This window comes from Oryx dammah, unplaced genomic scaffold (genome assembly GCF_014754425.2).
Source record: "Oryx dammah isolate SB20612 unplaced genomic scaffold, SCBI_Odam_1.1 HiC_scaffold_27, whole genome shotgun sequence".
Taxonomy (NCBI): domain Eukaryota; kingdom Metazoa; phylum Chordata; class Mammalia; order Artiodactyla; family Bovidae; genus Oryx; species Oryx dammah.
In genome coordinates, this window is record NW_024070211.1 from 99,319,430 (window position 1) to 99,341,124 (window position 21,695).

General features: G+C 36.4%; 1 protein-coding gene across 23 annotated transcripts in view; it reads left to right on the forward strand.

The window, feature by feature from the left end:
• The window catches only part of MARCHF7 (membrane associated ring-CH-type finger 7), a 47,931-nt gene that overhangs the window by 18,037 nt on the left and 8,199 nt on the right, over positions 1–21,695 (forward strand). For 11 of the 23 annotated variants that reach the window (XR_005719074.1, XR_005719076.1, XR_005719077.1 and 8 more), the window contains exons 3-7: positions 7,298–7,487; positions 9,194–9,346; positions 10,973–12,080; positions 14,730–14,899; positions 21,255–21,364. Coding sequence is in view for 13 of the 23 variants with exons in the window: in XM_040229179.1 (XP_040085113.1) it covers positions 7,298–7,487; positions 9,194–9,346; positions 10,973–12,080; positions 14,730–14,899; positions 21,255–21,364 (1,731 nt within the window). In the remaining 10 variants the exon portion in view is untranslated. Of the gene's footprint in view, positions 1–7,297; positions 7,488–9,193; positions 9,347–10,972; positions 12,081–14,729; positions 14,900–20,237; positions 20,243–21,254; positions 21,388–21,695 lie in introns of all 23 variants that reach the window. The other 12 variants (XR_005719078.1, XR_005719075.1, XM_040229186.1 and 9 more) reach the window with 3 other exon arrangements.

The window sequence follows — 21,695 nt, forward strand, 5'->3', positions numbered from 1 at the left end:
TGTTTTATTGACTCAATAAGATTAATCAGTTTTGTAAATTTGGGGGTTTTCCTTAATGTTTTTCAGTTATTTAAGTGGCTTTTGGTCTTTTTTTCCCCAATGGGTTACAGGAACACTTCCAGATTGCTTTGCTGTTTTAGTTTTTATTTAGAAACTGAAATTCCTATGTTCTGAGTAAAGTAGTTTTCTGTTTCCTCTTATGTGAAATGATAATAAGGGTGGTTTTCTCATACAGTTACTGTTTTGATTGGAAGAAGTACTACGTGTAAAGCACTTAGAACAACAGTGCCTGGAACCTAGTAAGAGTTCAAATGTTAACTGGTTATAATGATTGTTACTGCTGCTGTTACCATTTCCTGACTTTGCCATTGGTTTAAATGAATGATAAATATCATTAGGGGACAGTATAATATCAGATTATATATCACATGATTTTTCAGCAAGATGTGTATTTAATGAATGAGAGACCTTTGACTATCAAAGGGAATATTTTTGGTTATTTGTTGGTATTTTCTGACTCAAAAGTGTGTGCAGCATAACACTCTCCTTCTTTACTGCACTTAGTGAACCTGAAGCTTCAGAAAGGAGCGTCAGGTGATGGCATAGTAGATCATTTATGTTACGGATCAAATGATGTGAAAATACCTTATTTGTACAGTGTTTGACATTTTGCAGAACATTTTTCATTTTTAATCTTAAATACACAAGGACAGATGCTTGTGTCATTTCATAAATAAAGATCTGAAATCTGGATAAATATGTGGTTTCTCCCAACCACACAATTAGTACACAGTGTGCCTGAGCTGAAGAATCTAAGACTTCTGGGTGGCATTGTGTCTTTGGGAAATGTAAGTTCTAGGTTCTGAACAATTGATTTTCTAAATATCTTTTGGTTCTTGTCCATTTTTAAGCTGAGCTGTCTCTGTTATTAACCTTACTGATATTTCTGCTACTCCATGTTTAAATTTTTATTACAATTTGAATGGTGCAAAACTATGATCATCTAATCTCTTTGGTAACAGTAGGTAGAATTTTGTATGTTTGGGGAAAGAAAATTTAATTTACATGATGGTTAAAAGTGAAAATTTGGGAGTATTCTGTGAACATGTAATTATTTTTATTACTTTTATTTTTTTTCTGTAATTTAATTTAAGCAACCTCTAATCCCGCTTTTTGCTTTGTGGAAAGATTGCTTTTTTAATATGAAATGATAAAAGAGGCTTTTAATGGATGTTCTAGGTTTTTACATCATTTTCTAGTTTATATATTAACTGTTACAAAGCTCAGTACAATGGCATATTTTGCATAGTATATATTTTCAACAGTTAAAATAACCATTTGTCATTAACCTTTTTCTTTTTTTGTTTGTTTCGGTTTGTTTATCTGGTACACAGTTTCCAAGGAAATACATATATACATAACGCACACAAAATCAGATAAGAAAATGAAAATAGTTTTAAATGCAATCAGGAAAATACAGATAAAATACTGAGAGTGGGTCAGAGTTAACTGTTAGATTTGTAAGCCCTTGCAGTATTCTAAAGTTAATCTACCCTTACGGCAGAAAGTGAAGAGGAACTAAAAAGCCTCTTGATGAAAGTGAAAGAGGAGAGTGAAAAAGTTGGCTTAAAGCTCAACATTCAGAAAACGAAGATCATGGCATTTGGTCCCATCACTTCATGGGAAATAGATGGGGAAACAGTGTCAGACTATTTTTTTGGGCTCTGAAATCACGGCAGATGGTGATTGCAGCCATGAAATTAAAAGACGCTTACTCCTTGGAAGGAAAGTTATGACCAACCTAGATAGTATATTCAAAAGCAGAGACATTACTTTGCCGACAAAGGTCTGTCTAGTCAAGGCTATGGTTTTTCCAGTGGTCATGTATGGATGTGAGAGTTGGACTGTGAAGAAGGCTGAGCGCCGAAGAATTGATGCTTTTGAACTGTGGTGTCGGAGAAGACTCTTGAGAGTCCCTTGGACTGCAAGGAGATCCAACCAGTCCATTCTGAAGGAGATCAGTCCTGGGATTTCTTTGGAAGGAATGATGCTAAAGCTGAAACTCCAGTACTTTGGCCACCTCATGGGAAGAGTTGACTCATTGGAAAAGACTCTGATGACGGGAGGGATCGAGGGCAGGAGGAAAAGGGGATGACAGAGGATGAGATGGCTAGATGGCATCACTGACTCGATGGACATGACTCTGAGTGAACTCTGGGATTTGGTGATGGACAGGGAGGCCTGGCGTGCTTTGATTCATGGGGTCGCAAAGAGTCGGACACGACTGAGCAACTGAACTGAAAGTTAATCTTAGGCCCTTGTTTGGGTGTCAGGGAGAGGGAGATCACAAAGAAACACAATCAAATCTATAAAGTGTTTTGTTCATATGGAAAAGGAAGCAGTGCTTGGCAGTTTAGTCTAAAAGTGGGAATGGTGAGTGATAGAGAAGACTGTATAAAGAAGAGGTCAGAGTTTTTAGTTGTTGCTTATCATACGGAAAATTTTCAAGGAAGGAACTGTCAGTCATCTCAGATAAGGTATTGATTCATGGAAATGAGGAACCAAGGAAGAGCATTTTATTCTGGACTTGTACTTTCATTACTGTGCATTACATTATTTCCCATGATTAAGCATTGTCTGGTAGATAACATTCATTAAATAATAGTTTTATTGAGATATAAATCAGATAGCATGTGACTTGCCCATTTAAAGTGTACAATTCAGTGATTTTTTAAAGTGTATTCACAAATATTTTCTCCCATTCTGTAAGTTGTCTTTTCATGCTCTTCATCCACTTCTTAACTTCATATGAATGTTCTTAGTCTCTTGAAATAATGATTGCAAAAAAATAATTGGACATAACATTAAAAATTTTAGTGAGTCAAGAAATGCCATATTCCATGCAAAGATGGGCAAAAATGTTTCATGCAAACATTTCATGAGAAGATGGGCTCAATAAAGGACAGAAATGGTATGGACCTAACAGAAGCAGAAGGTATTAAGAGGTGGCAAGAATACACAGAGGAACTGTACAAAAAAGATCTTTGCAACCCAGATAATCACAGTGGGGTGATAGGAAGCACCACTACAAACAAAGCTAGTGGAGGTGATGGAATTCCCGTTGAGCTATTTCAAATCCTGAAAGATGAAGCTGTGAAAGTGCTGCACTCAATAGGCCAGCAAATTTGGAAAACTCAGCAGTGGCCAGTGGCCACAGGACTGGAAAAGGTCAGTTTTCATTCCATTCCCAAAGAAAGGGAATGCCAAAGAATGCTTAAACTACCACACAACTGCACTCATCTCACACACTAGTAAAGTAATGCTCAAAATTCTCTAAGCCAGGCTTCAGCAATACATGAACCATGAACTTCCAGATGTTCAAGCTGGTTTTAGAAAAGGCAGAGGAACCAGAGATCAAATTGCCAACATCCACTGGATCATCAGAAAAGCAAGAGAGTTCCAGAAAAACATCTACTTTTACTTTATTGACTATGTCAAAGCCTTTGACTGTGTGGATGACAATAAACTGGAAAATTCTGAAAGACCTGGGAATACCAGACCACCTAACCTGCCTCTTGACAAACTTGTATGAACTGGACATGGAACAACAGACTGGCTCCAAATAGGGAAAGGAGTACGTCAAGGCTGTATATTGTCACCCTGCTTATTTATCTTATATGCAGAGTACATCATGAGAAACGCTGGACTGGAGGAAGCACAGGCTGGAATCAAGACTGCCAGGGGAAATATCAATAACCTCAGATATGCAGATAATACCACCCTTATGGCAGAAAGTGAAGAAGGACTAAAAAGCCTCTTGATGAAAGTGAAAGAGGAGAGTGAAGAAGTTGGGTTAAAGCTCAACATTCAGAAAACGAGGATCATGGCATCTGGTCCCATCACTTCATGGCAAATAGATGCGAAAATAGTGGTGGATTTTATTTTTTTGAGCTCCAAAATCACTGCAGACGGTGACTGCAGCCATGAAATTAAAAGACGCTTACTCCTTGGAACGAAAGTTATGACAAACCTAGACAGCATATTAAAAAGCAGAGACATTACTTTGTCAACAAAGTTTTGTCTAGTCAAGACTATGGTGTTTCCAGTGGTCACGTATGGATGTGAGAGTTGGACTATAAAGAAAACTGAGCACCGAAGAATTGATGCTTTTGAACTCTGGTATTGGAGAAGACTCTTGAGAGTCTCTTGGACTGCAAGGAGAATCCAACCAGTCCATCCTAAAGGAGATCAGTCCTGGGTGTTCATTGGGAGGACTGATGTTGAAGCTGAAACTCCAATACTTTGGCCACCTGATGTGAAGAGCTGGCTCATTTGGGAAGACCCTGATGCTGGGAAAGATTGAAGGCAGGAGGAGAAGAGGATGACAGAGAATGAGATGGTTGGATGGCATCACCGACTCAATGGACATGAGTTTGGGTGGACTCCAGGAGTTGGTGATGGACTAGGAGGCCTGGCATGTTGCGATTCATGGGGTCGCAAAGAGTCGCACACGACTGAGCGACTGAACTAAACTGAAATGCCATATATCCATTTGCTTAGTCACTCAGCTCTGTCTTTGTGACCCCGTGGACCTTAGCCCTCCAGGCTCCTTGGCCCATGGGGATTCTCCAGGCAAGAATGCTGCCCTGGGTTGCCATGTCGTCTTCCAGGGCATCTTCCCAACCCAGGGATCAAACCCAGGTCTCCCGCATTGCAGGCAGATTCTTTATTGTCTGAGCCACCAGGAAAACACTAGAGTACTGTACTGGGTAGCCTATCCCTTCTCCAGGGGACCTGCATGACCCAGGAGTCTAACCGGGTTCTGCATTACATGGATTCTTTACCAGCTGAGCTACTAGGGAAGCCCATAACAATGCCATGAAGAGTGTGAAAAGCCAACTTACAAAATGGGAGAAATTATTTGTGAACCATATGCCATATGACAAGGAACTTGTAACCAGACTATATAAAGAACTCTTAGGTTGTAACAAAAAAAAACTCAGTTTAAAATGAGCAAAGCAACTGAACAGACATTTTTTGGCAGATGTATAAATGGCCAAGGAACACATGAATAGATGCTCAACATCATTAAGAAATGTAAGTGTACACTCTTAATGAGACACCACTTCATACCCACTAGAATGGCTAAAATAAAACAAGTGAAACAGTACTAAGAGTTGACAGTGTTGTAGAGAAATTTGAACCTTCAGCTATTTGTAAAGCCTCCTCAGACAACCACTTTTCCTTGCATTTCATTTCCTTTGGGATTGTTTTGGTCACTGTCTCCTGTACACTGTTAAAACCTCTGTACAAATCTTCAGGCCCTCTGTCTACCAGATATAACCCCTTGAATCTATTCATCACCTCTACTGTGTAATAAGGGATTTGACTTAGATCATATCTGAATGGGCTTGGCCTAGTGTTTTTCCTTACTTTCTTTAAGTCTGAATTTTGCAGTAAAGAGCTGATGATCTGAGCCAGTCTGTTCCAAGTCTTGTTTTTGCTACTGTACAGAACTTCTCCATCTTTGACCACAAAGAATATAATCAGTCTGATTTTTATATTGACCATTTGATGATGTCCATGTATAGAATTGTCTCTTGTGTTATCAGCAAAGGATGTTTGTTATGCCTGGTGTGTTCATGTTTTAGGAGCATATAAAATGCCCATTTAAAAAGTTTGGGGATCAGGTTAGGTGATACTTGGTATTTTAGATTTACGAGTCAGAAGTTCTCTATCTTTGAAATTCAAAGGTCTTAAAACCATTGGCCTGCAGGATTAGGTCCCTGATAGATGATGGTGGCTCATAACATGGTTTTATTTTGAAGCGTTTAATGAATTTCATCTCACTTGCTATTCAGTTCATTGATTGGGTCTCTGTGGATGACTTGATAGAGAAGGCTTGTGAGACCAAGTCTATGCTAAGCTAAGGAGTCCTACATTCAATTAACAAAATATTCTCTGGACAAGAGTTAGAAGAAATCTTGATCTGCCCATTAGTACTTTCTCAGCTTTGTATGTTATACTTTTCCATGTATGTGCATGGTTTATTCTGTAGAGTTGCTATGGACTAATACAGTTTCCTGTATACATGCAGTATGCTTCTCATAATTGAAAGATAATAGAAGATCAAGTAAGTAGTGATGCTTTAGAAGAATTCCCATGGTAGAATAGTTAAGACATCTTTTTATCTTTTTGTGTTATCCACCTATAACCTCCTTCCTCATTTGCCTATTCAGTGAACTCCAGTTATCACCTTCTACTAGTTCTTCCCTTTCCTTAGACACAGTTAAGTTTTTTCTTTTCTGTAGAACTTTGAACATATTTCCTATTATAGTGCTCACTCATATGATAACTATTGTTTATCTGTACTCTAAAACTGTTTGAGCACATTGTTTGCATACTTATGTTTGAATATTATGTTAACATAGACTGAATTTATGGCCCATGATAACATTCCATTTTTAACTTTCTTTTGTGGAGAAATATATGGTCTCTGTGTGTGTGTGTGTGTGTGTGTGTGTGTGTGTGTGTGTGTGTGTGTATTTGTACATTGTAATTTTTGTGTTATTTCACTCGGTTGTACATATAATTCTATGTTTAAAGAGAAAATGTTGAGCTAAGAGTTTTAAAATACTTAATTTTAGCTGTTTCTCTGATGAAGAAATTCCATATTTTAGTTTTGTTGTTGTTGTTAGTACCATGTATAGTGTTATATGCGGAGAAGGCAATGGCAACCCACTCCAGTACTCTTGCCTGGAAAATCCCATGGTTGGAGGAGCCTACCAGGCTGCAGTCCATGGGGTCGCTAAGAGTCGGACTCGACTGAAGCGACTTGGCAGCAGCAGCAGTGTTGTATGACTCTTCCTGAATGGGCATAAGATCCAGATGTGGTTTTGGTTACTTGAAAATCTTATTCTTACAGTAGAGTACTCACAATCACTTAGTGCCTTTCTTGGTGTTCTGTCTACCTATAAGAGGAAGAAACAAGGTTCATCAATGAGTTAAGAGAACAAAATAATTACATATAAATTTTTACTCTTCAGTGTTTCGTAGCCTAGTGTATATATTCAGTTACAAAGAAGACATACCTAAATCTAGCAAAATAAGTTACCATGTAAAGGAACAAGTGGTAGAAGACAATAGAACCTACATGGTAGAAAAATTTGTGCTTGGTGAAGAATGAATGATCCTCTGCAATTTATTAGAACACTATAGATTAAATTTAATATTTCAACTTAATATTTTAAAATTTCAAGTGTTTTGTTCCTTTGTAAAATTTCATTTTAACTTACAGTCTGCATCAGCAGCTGCGTCACCATTTCAACCTACATGGTATAGTGAGTCTGAGATAACTCAGGGAGCACGCTCAAGATCACAAAACCAGCAACAGGATCATGATTCAAAAAGACCTAAACTTTCTTGTACAAACTGTACATCTACCTCAACTGGAAGAAGTATTGGCCATGGTTTAAATGCAGTATCAGGTAATAATTAAATTTATGTATGTACTAGTCACTGTATTTGTATTTTGGATAAAAGCCTGTTTCCCAAGCTGTTCTGTTTTAAACAAGTAGATTGAATGTGAGATTGAGTCAGAAATGAGTGGATCTTCCAAAATCTTAGGTTAGTGCTAGAACTGAAGTTAACTCTTCATCTTGGATTTTTGTTCTAAATTTGGTAAAAATGTCTTACACACAAGTAGATTGAATGTGAGACTGAGTCAGAAATTCTAAGAGTGGATCTTCCAAAATCTTAGGTTAGTGCTGGAACTGAAGTTAACTCTTCAACTTGGATTTTTGTTCTAAATTTGGTAAAAATGTCTTACACAAATGGGATTTTAATGGATTTTATTTAATTAGAATAGCTGATATGTTATAGTAGCAAAGTTTGTAAAACTGACCTGTCTTCTGCTTATTATTATAGGAGATAAAGTTTTAAATTGTTACTGGGAAAGCCAGATTTACAGATAACATGTTTAAAATATTTCTTTAGCATATTTGTAAATAATACACATTGTGCTATATGACACTTTATTTAAGAAAATGTAGAAATTCTTTAGTTGAAAAATAGTTGGTGGTATTCTACTAGAAGTTCTGTACAAGGAATTGGAAAGCTATGATTCTAGTCTTTTAATTGCGTGACATTGGACAAATCACTCGATCACTCTGGTATGAAAGACTTAGGCATAAAGTAATTGAATGAGCATAAGTGATTCCTTTCTATTTTGTTAGGTAGGACGGCCATGAAAAAGACACTGGCCATCTGAAAGATATTAAGAGTAATGTGATGGGTAAGAGCAGACTGACCTTAACTTTATAGACAGATATCATTACATAGTGATACTTTTGTTCTCTTCTGCTCTGTGAAGGCATAATATTTACCCCCCAGGCTTTTCCCTTAATGAAGGGAAATTATTTAAGGAGTTTAGGACTAGGAGAGGAAGACCCAGAATTTCAAGATAAACAGTAAAGGGGGGTAAGTTTTGAGACTTAATTTTTAATTTCTTTTTAAATGAAATTATATCTAACAAAATTTAGATTATAATTGGAATGATACATTAATTCTTAGCATAAGGATGAACGAAGTATGGCAGCAATAATAGTTCCAACAAAATAATGTAATTTGCAGTATAACCTCTTTCTTTTCAAGATGGCTTTGATTTTGGCTGTTCTCATCACTTTTGCTATAATCATTTTTACATTATGTGTATATTGTGTATTCAGATATTTCAGGGAGTGACTGAGACATTGGCATTCTAGATGAGGAGTAGATTTTAGTATTAGAGAAGAACATGTTTGAGTAGGAGATAATTTTATGAGTGATTAGTGCATTAGTGGATTTTGCTTTTCATTGCAACTATATAACTTGATTCCTATGTGTGCATGCATGCCTGATCACTAAGAGTTGTGTCCAACTCTTTGCAACCCCATAGACTGTACCCCGCCAGGCTCCTCTGTCCATGGGATTCTCCAGGCAAGAATACTGGAATAGGTTGCCATGCCCTTCTCCAGGGGTCTTCCTGACCCAGGGATCGAACCTGCGTCTCTTAAATCTCCTGCACTGGCAGGCAGTTTCTTTACCACTAGCACCACCAATAAACCATAATTATCTCTGTGTAGTATTGAAAATTTGTTGTCATGAGAAACCATGAAAGCTTTCTCTGAATTAAAACTTTTTCAATTATTTTAAGATTCTACTTGGAGGCATAGTCAGGTTCCCAGATCTTCATCAGTGGTACTTGGATCATTTGGAACTGACTTGATGAGAGAGAGGAGAACAGATTCCTCCATTAGTAATCTTGCAGATTATAGTCACCGAAGTGGTGATTTCACAACTTCATCATGTATGTATAAGCTATACTGTTACGTATAATTTATCTAATAATGTTACATTTTCTTCTTTGTATCATTAAAATCACAGTACAGAGGAATAAATGAAATAAATACTATGAAGATTTAGAATATAGGATAGCTTGATATATATTCTAGGACTTTGTTGTTTTACTGTAAAAATTGTAACCAATTTAAAATATTTAGACACAAGTATCCAAATTCTGTTTGCTTATAACTTTTCTACTCTTCTGAATGTATGTTTTATATATACTTGATAATTCTTATATGCTGCAATATAATTTGCCTTATGAAATAAGTAAAACAGGAAATCATCATTTTAAGACATAATTTAGGATTCCTTTAGTTTAGCATGAATTTGTTTTTGTTTTCATTTAGTTGAAATAAAAACCCACACTGTTTCTGTCAATGTGTGTAAGCCTAAATTAAAAAAAAAAGTCCAATGAGTTATCCATTATGCAGTGAATCCATCTGAAAAAAAATAAGTGCAATTAAAAAAATAAAAATAAAACAATAATAGTACATAACTGAAGGTAAAAGGTACTAACTGAAGTTGACAGTCATAGCAGACAAAAGTGGAATTTGATTTACAAAGAAGAATATACATTTCTATTGGACGGTTTAACTAGATTTGTTAAATGACCTTACTAGGGCAATTTTTTGCTTTAAGACAAATGAAACTGTATTATTTTCATTTGCTTGACTTTGGATGGAGGAGGTTTAGTAAACAGTGTCAGTAGCTTCTACGTTTGGGGAGTATAAGTGTATGGAATAGATTCATCCCCATTGATTCTTCCGTGAGGTATCATGTGTTAGCACGGTAACAGTCTAGTTCTTAAACTAGATATATGGGTGAATATTTTTTATAAAGGAATGCTGTGATATTTCTTATTCCACTTGAAGGTTAGAATCATCAGCAATGTACTGTTAAAATTGCAGATGCCAGAGCTCTATTCTGACTAGGAGTTCCCGGCCAGTATTTTTTTTTTTAAAAAAAACATAGTTATGGTTGATGAGTAATCAGAGATTGGAATCCCTGTTGTTAACTTGAAAGAAAAAGCCAAAGGTTGGAGAAAGTTTGAACTATTAGCATGGTTTGCCATAAAATTACAAGAATGATAGTATTTACATGAAATAACTTTATACTTACTAGAGTAAGAAAAATTTCCAAAACACCATCTCCCTAAGAGAATTTTGCTTTTACTTGTTATGAGTCATTTACATTGAGTTTTTGACCCATTTAAAATTCCTTATCCATTTAGATGTTAGGTATTCTTCTCCCGTATCAATTTTTGATCGATAAAATCAACTGTTATACCTTCATCTGTGTTAGTAGATTGATGTTCACCTCTTATAAAGCTATAATGCATTTCTGTTTTTAAAAATTTGTAATGATGACTTTATTCAGCAGCACTGGATTTTACCAAAAGTGTAGACAGATAGTTAAATATGTTAATTTTTTTTCTGTAATAATAGTTAGGCTATGTAGTTATAATATACCAGTGTTCAGTTTGAATCTAGGGGTTAAATTTAGCATTAATTAGTGGTTAATAGACTTAAATTTAATAATGCACAGATAATTCATGAAATTAGTTATCTTTTCCTTTTTTAAAAAATAGATGTTCAAGACAGAGTTCCTTCTTCATATTCACAAGGAGCAAGACCAAAAGAGAACTCGTTGAGCACTTTACAACTGAGTACATCATCTACTAACCACCAAATGCCTTCTGAACATCAAACTATACCATGTTCTAGGGACTCTGCTAGAAATTCTTTAAGATCAAATTTTTCTTCAAGAGAATTAGAATCTCCCCAAAGCAGTATGCAGCCTGGATTTTCTTATACTTCAAATAGAGGTGAAACCTCAACTATAGGCAGTTCAGATAGGATTAATTCATCTCACAGATCATTTCAAGAATCTTCTGACAATGAAGGTAGACGCACAACAAGGAGATTGCTGTCACGTATAGCTTCTAGTATGTCATCTACTTTTTTTTCACGAAGGTCTAATCAAGAATCCTTGAATACAAGGTCATTGAGTTCTGAAAATTCTTATGTGTCTCCGAGAATCTTGACAGGTTCTCAGTCTCGTGGTAATGCAGCATCAGCTTCTGATATTCCTGATAATAGGGCATCCGAAGCTTCTCAGGGATTTCGATTTCTTCGGCGAAGATGGGGTTTGTCATCTCTTAGCCAAAATCATAACTCTGAGCCAGATTCCCAAAATTTTAACCAAGAATCTGAAGGTAGAAATACAGGACCATGGTTATCTTCCTCACTTAGAAATAGATGCACACCTTTGTTCTCTAGAAGGAGGCGAGAGGGACGAGATGAATCTTCAAGGATATCTACCTCTGATATACCATCTAGATCTCATCATCTTTTTAGAAGAGAATCAAATGAAGTGGTTCACCTTGAAGCACAGAGTGATCCCCTTGGGGCTAGTGCCAACAGACCACAAGCATCTGCAGCACCAAGCAGTGTTGGTACAGGTGACTCCCCATCAGATTCAGCTCGTAGTGGACGAAGTACAGGAATAACAGGGATCCTTCCTGGTTCCTTATTTCGATTTGCAGTGCCCCCAGCACTTGGAGATAATTTGACTGACAATGTTATGATCACTGTAGATATTATTCCTTCAGGGTGGAGTTCATCTGATGGAAAAAATGATAAAACTAAAAATGTACCTTCAAGAGACCCAGAAAGACTACAGAAAATAAAAGAGAGGTAAGTTTAAATACATGTCTTAAGCCTGTAAAGCAGGAACAGATTAGAGAAAGAACTGTTTGTTTCTAAAATGGTTTCTCATAAGAGTGATGTCTGAAGTTTTCTTCCTTTAAAATTTACATCCAGTAAGATGTTAGTCTCAGAGGTAAAATGGATGAGAATTAATACTAGAGGTAGGTACTGGGGGTGTAAATTGTGTCGGGAAATAATCTAAAGGTTGTTTTTAACCAGCTTTGGACACAGATACGTATGGAAACAAAAGGCCTTAATCTCTTACCCTTTGTCTTGGTAGGCTAGGGCTACATGGAATTGGTAAGTTGACCCAAGTGGTCATGTGTATCAAGACAATATTTCACCTTTTAATAAGATCATTTATTTACCATTTATTTATATTTCTGATTTCAGATCTTTTTGAGGATGAGGTAAAATCACAGATTTTTAAATTTTTTTAAAAGTCTAAATGTATGCTGAATTACTGTGACTTTTTGACAGAAATGTCAGTTTAAATTCAGAACTTAGAATCTTTTATTCATATGAAATCGTTTGTAGAGTTTAGATTGCTTAAAAATCTCTGGGGAAAGATGAAAGATGAGAGATTTTCAGTCCAACTTAATTATTTTGCCGGTTAATAATTGTTGCTTAGTTTTTCCATGTATTAAAATTACTTTTATGATGAAATGGGATAGGATAGTGCACATAAAAGATACTTGTAAGAAGAAAAGACTTACGTAAGGCTAAGGTCTTTGGGTGTTTTTGGTTTTTGTTTTTTCTTATTCATAAAGGCCCCAGTAATGAAATCATTGGGGAGCATAGTTGTTACTGTCACTTTAGATTTTTTTTTTGTTTTTAACAAGAAACAATTCAAATCTTACTCTGGGTAATAAAGGGAGCGTCATATGCATTCTAAGATAGTGAACATAGACGAGTATGTTTCCACTTTTCCTTAGAGAAAACAAATTGTACCAAGTGAAGATTCCCTTAAAATTTGCTTTTTCTCCTTTCATAGAGAAGAATTTACTCAGCTGTGGTAGTGTTAGGTTTAATGTTACAGGAGCAGCCTCTATTTGTGAACGGTCTGCTGAGTAATATAGTAAGTAACTATATTTCTCGTGCTCAAAGTGAGATTAATTTGAGTGCAGTAGTGTAAGTAGGCAAAGCATTAGTTTACTGATTTCCAAAGAGTAACCAGTTAAGCCAGCACTGCCCTGTCTGGTTAGCTAGTTCAAAAGCACATTTGTTGGGGTATTTTGACATGGACTTTATATGTGTGTGTTCCTTTATTATGTTTTTCATTTATACATGAGGATTATAAGATACTTTACAATTAAATGAATAAAAGTGTAAAAAAATGGACTCTCCCAAAGTAAAAACTCAGAGCCAAAGAAAGTCACATCTAAAGGTAAAACATAAAGATTAATGTTTGGGGGTCTTCCCTGGTGGCTTAGTGGTAGAATCTGCCTGCCAGAGCAGTAGACACAGATTGGATCCCTGGTCCAGGAAAATCCCACATGCCACAGAGCAACCAAGCCCACGCACCACAACTACTGAGCCTGTGCTCTAGAGTCCAGGAGCGGCAACTGCTGGAGCCTGCACGCCCAGACCCTGTGTTCTGCAGCAAGAGAAGCCCCTCAGTGAGAAGCCTGCACGCCACAGCTAGAGAGGAGCTCCCACTCACACCAACTAGAGAAAAGCCCACGTGGCAACAAGGACCCAGCCAAAAATAAATAAAAACTGTTCAGAAAAAACAAAGATTAATACTTGAGGTTATATCTCTGCTTAAGCCTAGGTATGGAAGTCACCTCAGAGTACATCTGTTTTCTTTCCACAAATCTTTTGCTAAACTCATATGGAACCCATATAATCAGGTTGTGTTTCAGTTAAAGTTTAGTATTCTGTATCATCAATTTATTGAGTGCCTTTTTTGCGTCAGCAGTGGACTAAGGTGAGAGGTTTTAACCAAAAAAATTACTTGTTCTATAGTGATCATTTCTGCATTTAAATAAGCAGTACATGTTGGCCTGTGAAGTAGAGGATGTCGGTTAATGGGAACTGCTCCACACTTTAAAATCCTAACCTTAAAGAAATGAGAATGATTTACTAACATTACTGGGGGTGGGGAAAATGAGGAATTTTAAAATCTATTGTTTTGATTTTATTATTTATTACGAAGGTTAATCAGTTTAAACATTATGTGGTTCTAAGAACATGTAAATTGAAAAATCACAAGTCAATGTTTAATTCATCAAAGTTGTCTTAAAAGTTTTGAGGGTACAAAAGTAATGGGTATATATGTACATTATCTTTATACTCCTGGAATTGAAGTTGTCTGTGATATTGTAGAAATTAAAATCTTAGTGAAACTTATAAATTATGAAAGCTGTGGAACTTAAGCTGTGGTACCAAGGACAAATTACTTTAAATTGTTTGAAGATAAGTAATAGGGTAGCCTATTTGATTTGCTTTTAAAATATTACATTTTTTACTCTTGTTGAAAGTATTTTTCTTGATAGTTGCTATTTATTATTGTTATTGTTTGCCTTTTTTCTACCCAAAGAGACCATGATATATTTTGGGATTATGTATAACTAGAAATGACCGACCAGGATGAGTTTTGATAGCTCTGTTTAAGAAATATACCGTCTTTTCCAGCCTCCTTTTAGAGGACTCTGAAGAAGAAGAAGGTGATTTATGTAGAATTTGTCAGATGGCAGCTGCATCATCCTCTAACTTGCTGATAGAGCCATGCAAGTGCACCGGAAGTTTACAGTATGTCCACCAAGAGTGCATGAAGAAATGGTTACAAGCCAAAATTGACTCTGGTAAGGTTTACCCATGTGTGTATTTTTTTTTCATAGTTTTTTTTTTAAGAAATGCATGCATATATGCATTTTAGTTAACAATTCTGATTATAATTTACTCAAATTTATACTCTTATCAAAAGTGTCAATCATTTTTGAAGCAAAGCATTAAAGAGCATTAGTTTTGCTTCATAAAATTTAATGTATAGTAGTGTTACATTTCATTTACTGAATAGTCTATTTACTTCCATATGTGTATAGTTAACTGTGATTTGTTATTGCTGGTGACCCTTATATCATGTAAGATGCTTTTGAATCAAAGAAATACTGTTACTATTTAGCAGCTATGTGTCCTTGAGAAAGATTTATTTTCTCTAATGTTATTATGTAGCAGTAGGATTACTATAGGGAGTCGTTTATTAAGTGCTGTTATGGACCCAGGCATCGTTCTAGATATGGGATATAGAGAAGTCAAACAAGGCAACTTTCTCCCATGGTGGTAGTATTATGTGTTAAAGAAATGCCTTGTTGAGATGCTGCTGCTGCTAAGTCACTTCAGTCATGTCCGACCCTGTGCGACCCCATAGACAGCAGCCCACCAGTCTCCCCTGTCCCTGGGATTCTCCAGGCAAGAACACTGGAGTGGGTTGCCATTTCCTTCTCCAATCTTGTTGAGATGAGGGCATTTTAAACTTGAACAAAGAGGAGCTAGCTATTCTAGAATGAGAGGAAGAGCATTCCAACACATGGAACAACTAGCACAGAGCCTTTAAGGTGGGAATGACTTAGGTGTGTTTGAGGAACTGAATGAAGGCCCAGTGTGGCTGTAACTTGTGGGAAGGGACAGGGGTGATAAGTTGAGATACAAGAGATGAGCAAAGGCTTGCTCATTTAGGACTTTGAAAGCTATTGTCAGAAGCTTAGATTTTTATAAGTGTTATACAAAGCCACTGAAGGTCAGGGGAGTGGAATGATCTTATTTCTATTTTGGCTGCTCTGTGAAGAGTGGATTTTATTGGGACAGGAGTAGAAGCAGGGAGCTATTGTGACCAACTAGGAATCTATTGTATTAGAGGTGGTGATGGTGGTGGTAGAAATAGATGATTCCAGTATGTTTTGGAAGTAGATTCTATGGGACTTGCAAATGGATCGGATATGGTGGAGTGAAGAAGAACAATTAGAGAAGTAACTGTTTTTGCCTTGATCTACTAAGTAAATTGTGGGACCATTTACTAAAATAAAGAAGACTGAGAAAAGTGTAAATTTGGGAAAGGAAACCAAGAGTTCTGTTTTGGAAATAATTGTATATGAACTGTTTATTAAATAATGATATGGAAATGTCAGCTGGGCAGTTAACAAGACAGGCATGATGTTTCAAGGGTTTCAGTGCTGAAAATTGCAGTTTTGGGAATCATGAGCACATAAATAGTATTTTAAGCTTTGAGATTAAATGTCACTAGCACAAGGGCAGATACAAAAAAATGAACCCGAAACAGAGCTCTGAAGCACCCACACATTTAATAGGAACAGAGAAGATTTGTGGAGCAGCCTCAGTCTGGTATGAAGAAAACTGAGAAAATGTAGTGTTGTGCAAGCCCAAAGAAGAACATGTTCTAAGAGGATGTAATCAACCCTGTCAGGTACCACAAAGAAGTCAGAACAGAGAGATAAGAACAAAGAAATGACAGCTGGAATTTGGCAGCATGGGTGTCCTTGGTGACTTCATTGCTGGGCAAAGTGGATGAGGTGAGGTGTCATTGTATTACTAAATTGGGCTAAGATTAGGGAAACAGCAACGTAGACAGTCATGTTTCTGTTTTTTGTTTTCAGGGTAGAAAATTTGAGGACATGTTTTTATTTTAACAAGAGATACTGTGAAGAGAAAAATTTATGAAAAGAGAAGGGGAAGATGGGATCCAGAGTACAGGTTGAATAGGTAGTTTTTAATAGGAAAAGGGTACCTGCTAGTGTAGATATGGATTATTTCTAACCAAAGTGTGTTGCTTTGGTGAGAAGGTGCTTAAATTCCCATATAATTGCCTCTGTTTTCTTAATAAGGGTCTTTAGCTGATGGAGGGGGTGGGTTAAGAAATTTTCATAGATAAGGAAAAGAACATTCTAAAATGCTTTCAGGGTTTTCGGATAGTACTAGTGTCCATAAAAATCTGTGGCCATGAATATGATTTAAAAGTGGGATTGGGATACATGTACATTTTTAAGAAACAATTTTCAGATGCTTGGATACAGACAAGGATTTGAGTTCAGTGGGGTTGAGACCTTTGCCAGGCAAAAAATGATGAAGGGAGTTAAAGTTGGATGTGGTTGTAGTGAGCCTAGAAATTAGACAAGAAAGAGGGAGTAAGGATGTTAGGAAGTAGATAGTGAGAAGTCGGATCTGTGTCTTTTGAATCTCATTGACGTTGAAGTTAATTGCCAGAGTAGGTGAGCTAGAACAGTGAAAGCTTGTAGGTATACAGAAGAGATGCTTAACACACAGATTTTAGGAGTAGTGCTATAAAGTGCAATGACAGGTCAAGGTTAATGACCATAAGTGGGTGGCTGAGGTGGGGACAGGTAATATTGGAAGCAAGGATGTTGAGGAAGTCAGAATCAATTGTGGTCTTTGTAGATGTGGAAATAACCAAGAAATAAGTTGTGTAAAGAAGCTAGGTGCTAAAGTCATTAATGAATGAGGAGGAACTTTGAGTTTCAAACCAGCAATAGGTATTGGGGACATCTGTCCCTGTTTCTTGGTCCTGAGGTGCAAACGGTTGTTGGGAGGAAGTGATTGCAGAAGAATATTTTATCAGTCTGGGAGGCCCTGTGGTTCAGTCTTGAAGTTGAACAGGTGATTCATAAAGGAAATTGGTTGAGAAGAATTTACCTGTGTTTAGCCATGAGTACCAGGAGGACCTAGTGAAATATGACTAGTAGGGTGGGAAATTGGATCATAGTAATAAATGGACATACTTGTGTGGCAGTGATGGTCTGATGATGATAGTTGGGTGACAGAAAAATAGGTTGTGAAGTATGATGGTATTAATTTCAGTGTTAATGATCTGTTGGAATTTGATAAACGTGTTCAAACTGGAGAGGGTGAGTCTAGTGGAAAACTTCTCTTCCTGCAGCAAGATAGCAAAGGCCTCATTGGGGTAGGGGGTTATCTTTTTTTCTAAACTAATCTGATCCCAAACCTGTGGGATGGGCCAGTCTTACCTGTAGCAGCCTCTTTTTGACTGTGTGATGTTTTGAAAGCCTTATGGACTTTATTAGGCACTGCCCTGGGGTGTTATAAGTTTAAATGAATGCTCAGCATGGTTCTTGACACTTAGCAAGGGCCCAGAAATGTTAGCTATTACCAGAATGAAAGACACCTTGACTCACCTTCTATTATATTTGCAATTGGATTCTTAGTATTGTATAGGTAGGAAAACAGGTAATACAATATATTAAGAACATTGGCTTTTGAGAGTTAGACATGCTTTAGATTGGAATAATGACTCCCCAACACTTAACTATAGGATCTTGAGTAAGTCTCTTAACTTTGGTTCTCAATTCTGGTAGCTGATCAGAATTACCCATCTATGTTTTAAAAACAGATTCCTTAAATCCAATTTCTAAACATTCTTGAATGTTAAGTAGGTCTGGGGCTGGCCCTCAGTTCCATCAAGAGTCAAATTGAGAAAATTGTTTGTTGTTAAGATCAAATGAGATGATGTTTATGAATAGTTTCTCACAGGATTGGGCTCACAGTAAGTAAATAGGTTTTAAAGGTAATGATAAGTATTCATGGTGATGAATGTTAGGATCTCAAGAACTGACCCTTCCTGTTAAGTTTTCACAAGGCTTTCTCATATTTACTTGAAGACCGCATCTGGTAGATGATTCAGTCTGATAGAGATTTGTTTAAACATTTAAGCAGCTGCTATATGTAGACTGTTAAAAACTCTGCAGATGTTCAAAGATGAATAGAATCGTTTAATATAAGCTTAGGCAGATGTAGACAGGGCCTGCTGAATGAGGTGGGATATGAAGGACACCTGAGGGATGTCCTGGATTAAATGAGGGGTCCTGGATTAAAGATTTCAAGGATAAGGCCTTTTTGAACAACTTCTTTATGTTACTTGTTCCATAAAAGAGAAACATGAAGCCTTAAGATGTGAAAGACCATTATTAAATTGCATCCAGTGTCCATATTTTATGATCATCATACTTTTCTGCTTCTGATTCAAAGAATAAATGTCTTAATAAAAGAAAACCTTCTGAAGTGTCACATTTTTTATATCCTCCATCTTGAGTAGTATTTTTCAGTAATATATTTTTAAAGATTAAGAAAATATTATGAATGCATTTTAATTTCAACACTTTCAAGTATGCTTGACTTCTAAAAAGCAAATCGATATTATTCACCTACTTGATAAATAGAAATGTCTTTTGCAGTTTCACTCCACCTCATCTTGAGGTGACATAGACATGTTACTACTTCAAAATAGCACTCATTCATTTTCCTTTCAGCTGTTTTTGGAAAATGCATGTAAGTTACTACTGTTGTCTTAGACTTTATGCTAAATTTTTATTATTTAATGAATTGTTATTAAATAACACTAATTCTAAGAGTTTATGAGCTCTTCAAGACAGGCATGACTACTTTCTTAATGTTTAGAACTTCTAATATTTTTTTGGCACATAACAAGCACTCAACAAATGTTAAATTGAATCTAAATCTTTACCTTATTATGCATATGACTTATTCTAGTTTTTAGGACAGTTTTTCATTTTAAAGCCCTGTTTAAAAATAAACACAAGGAGGAAAATGGCAATATGTTTAATTAAACAAGACTGGTACTTAATTAGATACAGAAGCTTAGGAATAACCAAATGTTGAGTGCATATAGGACAGAAGGAATTGTATTTAATTATAGTAAAAAAATATATAACATAAAATTTGCCCTTTTAACCATTATTTAGTGTATAATTCAGTGGCATTAAGTAGATTTAATATGTTGTATAAGCATCACCACTATTTATTTACAAAACTTTTATTAAGTCATCCAAAACAGAAATTCTGTATCTGTTAGGCACTAACACCCTTCTCACCCTCTTCCCAAGCCCCTGGTAAATTCTGATCTACTTTCTCTCTGAATTTGCTTATTCTACATATTTCATATAAATGAAATCATACAATATTTGGGGGCTTTTTGTATCTTACCTGTGTCTTAATTTTACTTAGCAGTTGTACCACGTATCAGGACTTCATTCGTTTTATGGCCGAGGGGAGCTGTTTTTATCTGAAGAAGAATGGATCCCTTTCTTTGCCTCCTGTGTTATAGGGAAGACACATTTCTTAGACCACAGACAGTCTTAGTGTATGTTATCACATCAAAGATACTGGCCTAGGTCTATGTAACTAGTTGTTTTAGATACCATGTTCTAATGGCATCCAGTCCCATCATTTCATGGTGAATAGATGAGACAGTGGAAACAGTGACAGACTGTATTTTCTTAGAAGAAAGCAATGACCGACCTAGACAGCATATTAAAAAGCAGAGACGTTACTTAACCAACAAAGGTCCATCTAGTCAAAGCTATGGTTTTTCCAGTAGTCATGTATGGATGTGAGAGTTGGATATAAAGAAATCTGAGTGCCAAAAAATTGATGCTTTTGAACTGTGGTGTCGGAGAATATTCTTGAGAGTCCCTTGGATTGCAAGGAGATCCAACCAGTTCACCCTAAAGGAAATCAGTCCTGAATATTCATTGGAAGGATTGATACTGAAGGTGAAATTCCAGTACTTTGGGTACCTGATGCAAAGAACTGACTCCTTGAAAAAGACCCTGATGCTGGGAAAGATTGAAAGCAGGAAAAGAAGGGGACAACAGAGGATGCAATGGTTGGATGGCATCACTGACTCAATGGACATGAGTTTGAGCAATCTCCTGGAGTGGGGGATGGACAGGAAGCCTGGCGTGCTGCAGTCCATGGGGTCGAAAGGAGTCAGACACAACTGAGTAACTGAACTGAACTCAACCTTTATGGCATCTTATCAAAGTACTTAAAGAGGAAGTAGGAAGTACAGATAATATTCCATTGTCAGCATCCCACATCAAAATATATGAGTATCTGGGATGGGAAAATAAACACAAGGTGGAGGCTTAGGTACCACAAGAATGGGACATGCACGTCAGGTGTTACTAATAGCTATTTTAGGAGACGTTACTGGTTTATGGTAGTAGTACAGTCTCCCTGCTGTCTCTTCCTCCCTTTCTTCCTTTTAGTTTTCTATATCTAAGCTTAAAACCCACAAGGAAAAATGTTTTGTGGAGATGTAGCAAAATTAAGCTTTATTTGTGATTTTTCTTTTTTTTTTTTCACCAGGTTCTTCACTAGAGGCTGTAACCACCTGTGAACTCTGTAAAGAGAAGTTGCAGCTTAACCTGGAGGATTTTGACATTCATGAACTACATAGAGCTCGTGCAAATGAACAAGTTAGTATATTTTGCCTAATTTGGTAAGTGTCTATTCTGTGCTTAAAGGACAACTGTTGAAGAAAAGATTAAATCATGATCTGAAAACCTACATTAAAATAGTAACGTAATTTTCTTTTACTGCATTAAGTATAATTTTTCTTTACTTTCCTATAACTTGAAAATGAAGGGCAAAAAAAGCAAGTCACAGGTTTTAAATTATTAAGGTAAAATGTATTATATGGTTCCTAAATAAACCTGAAAATAAAGGCTTAGGAAAGTGGTCCCCAAACAGGCATGCTAACCTTACCTCCCCAGAGCTGTCTCAGTTGTGGATGCCTCAGTCCTGGAG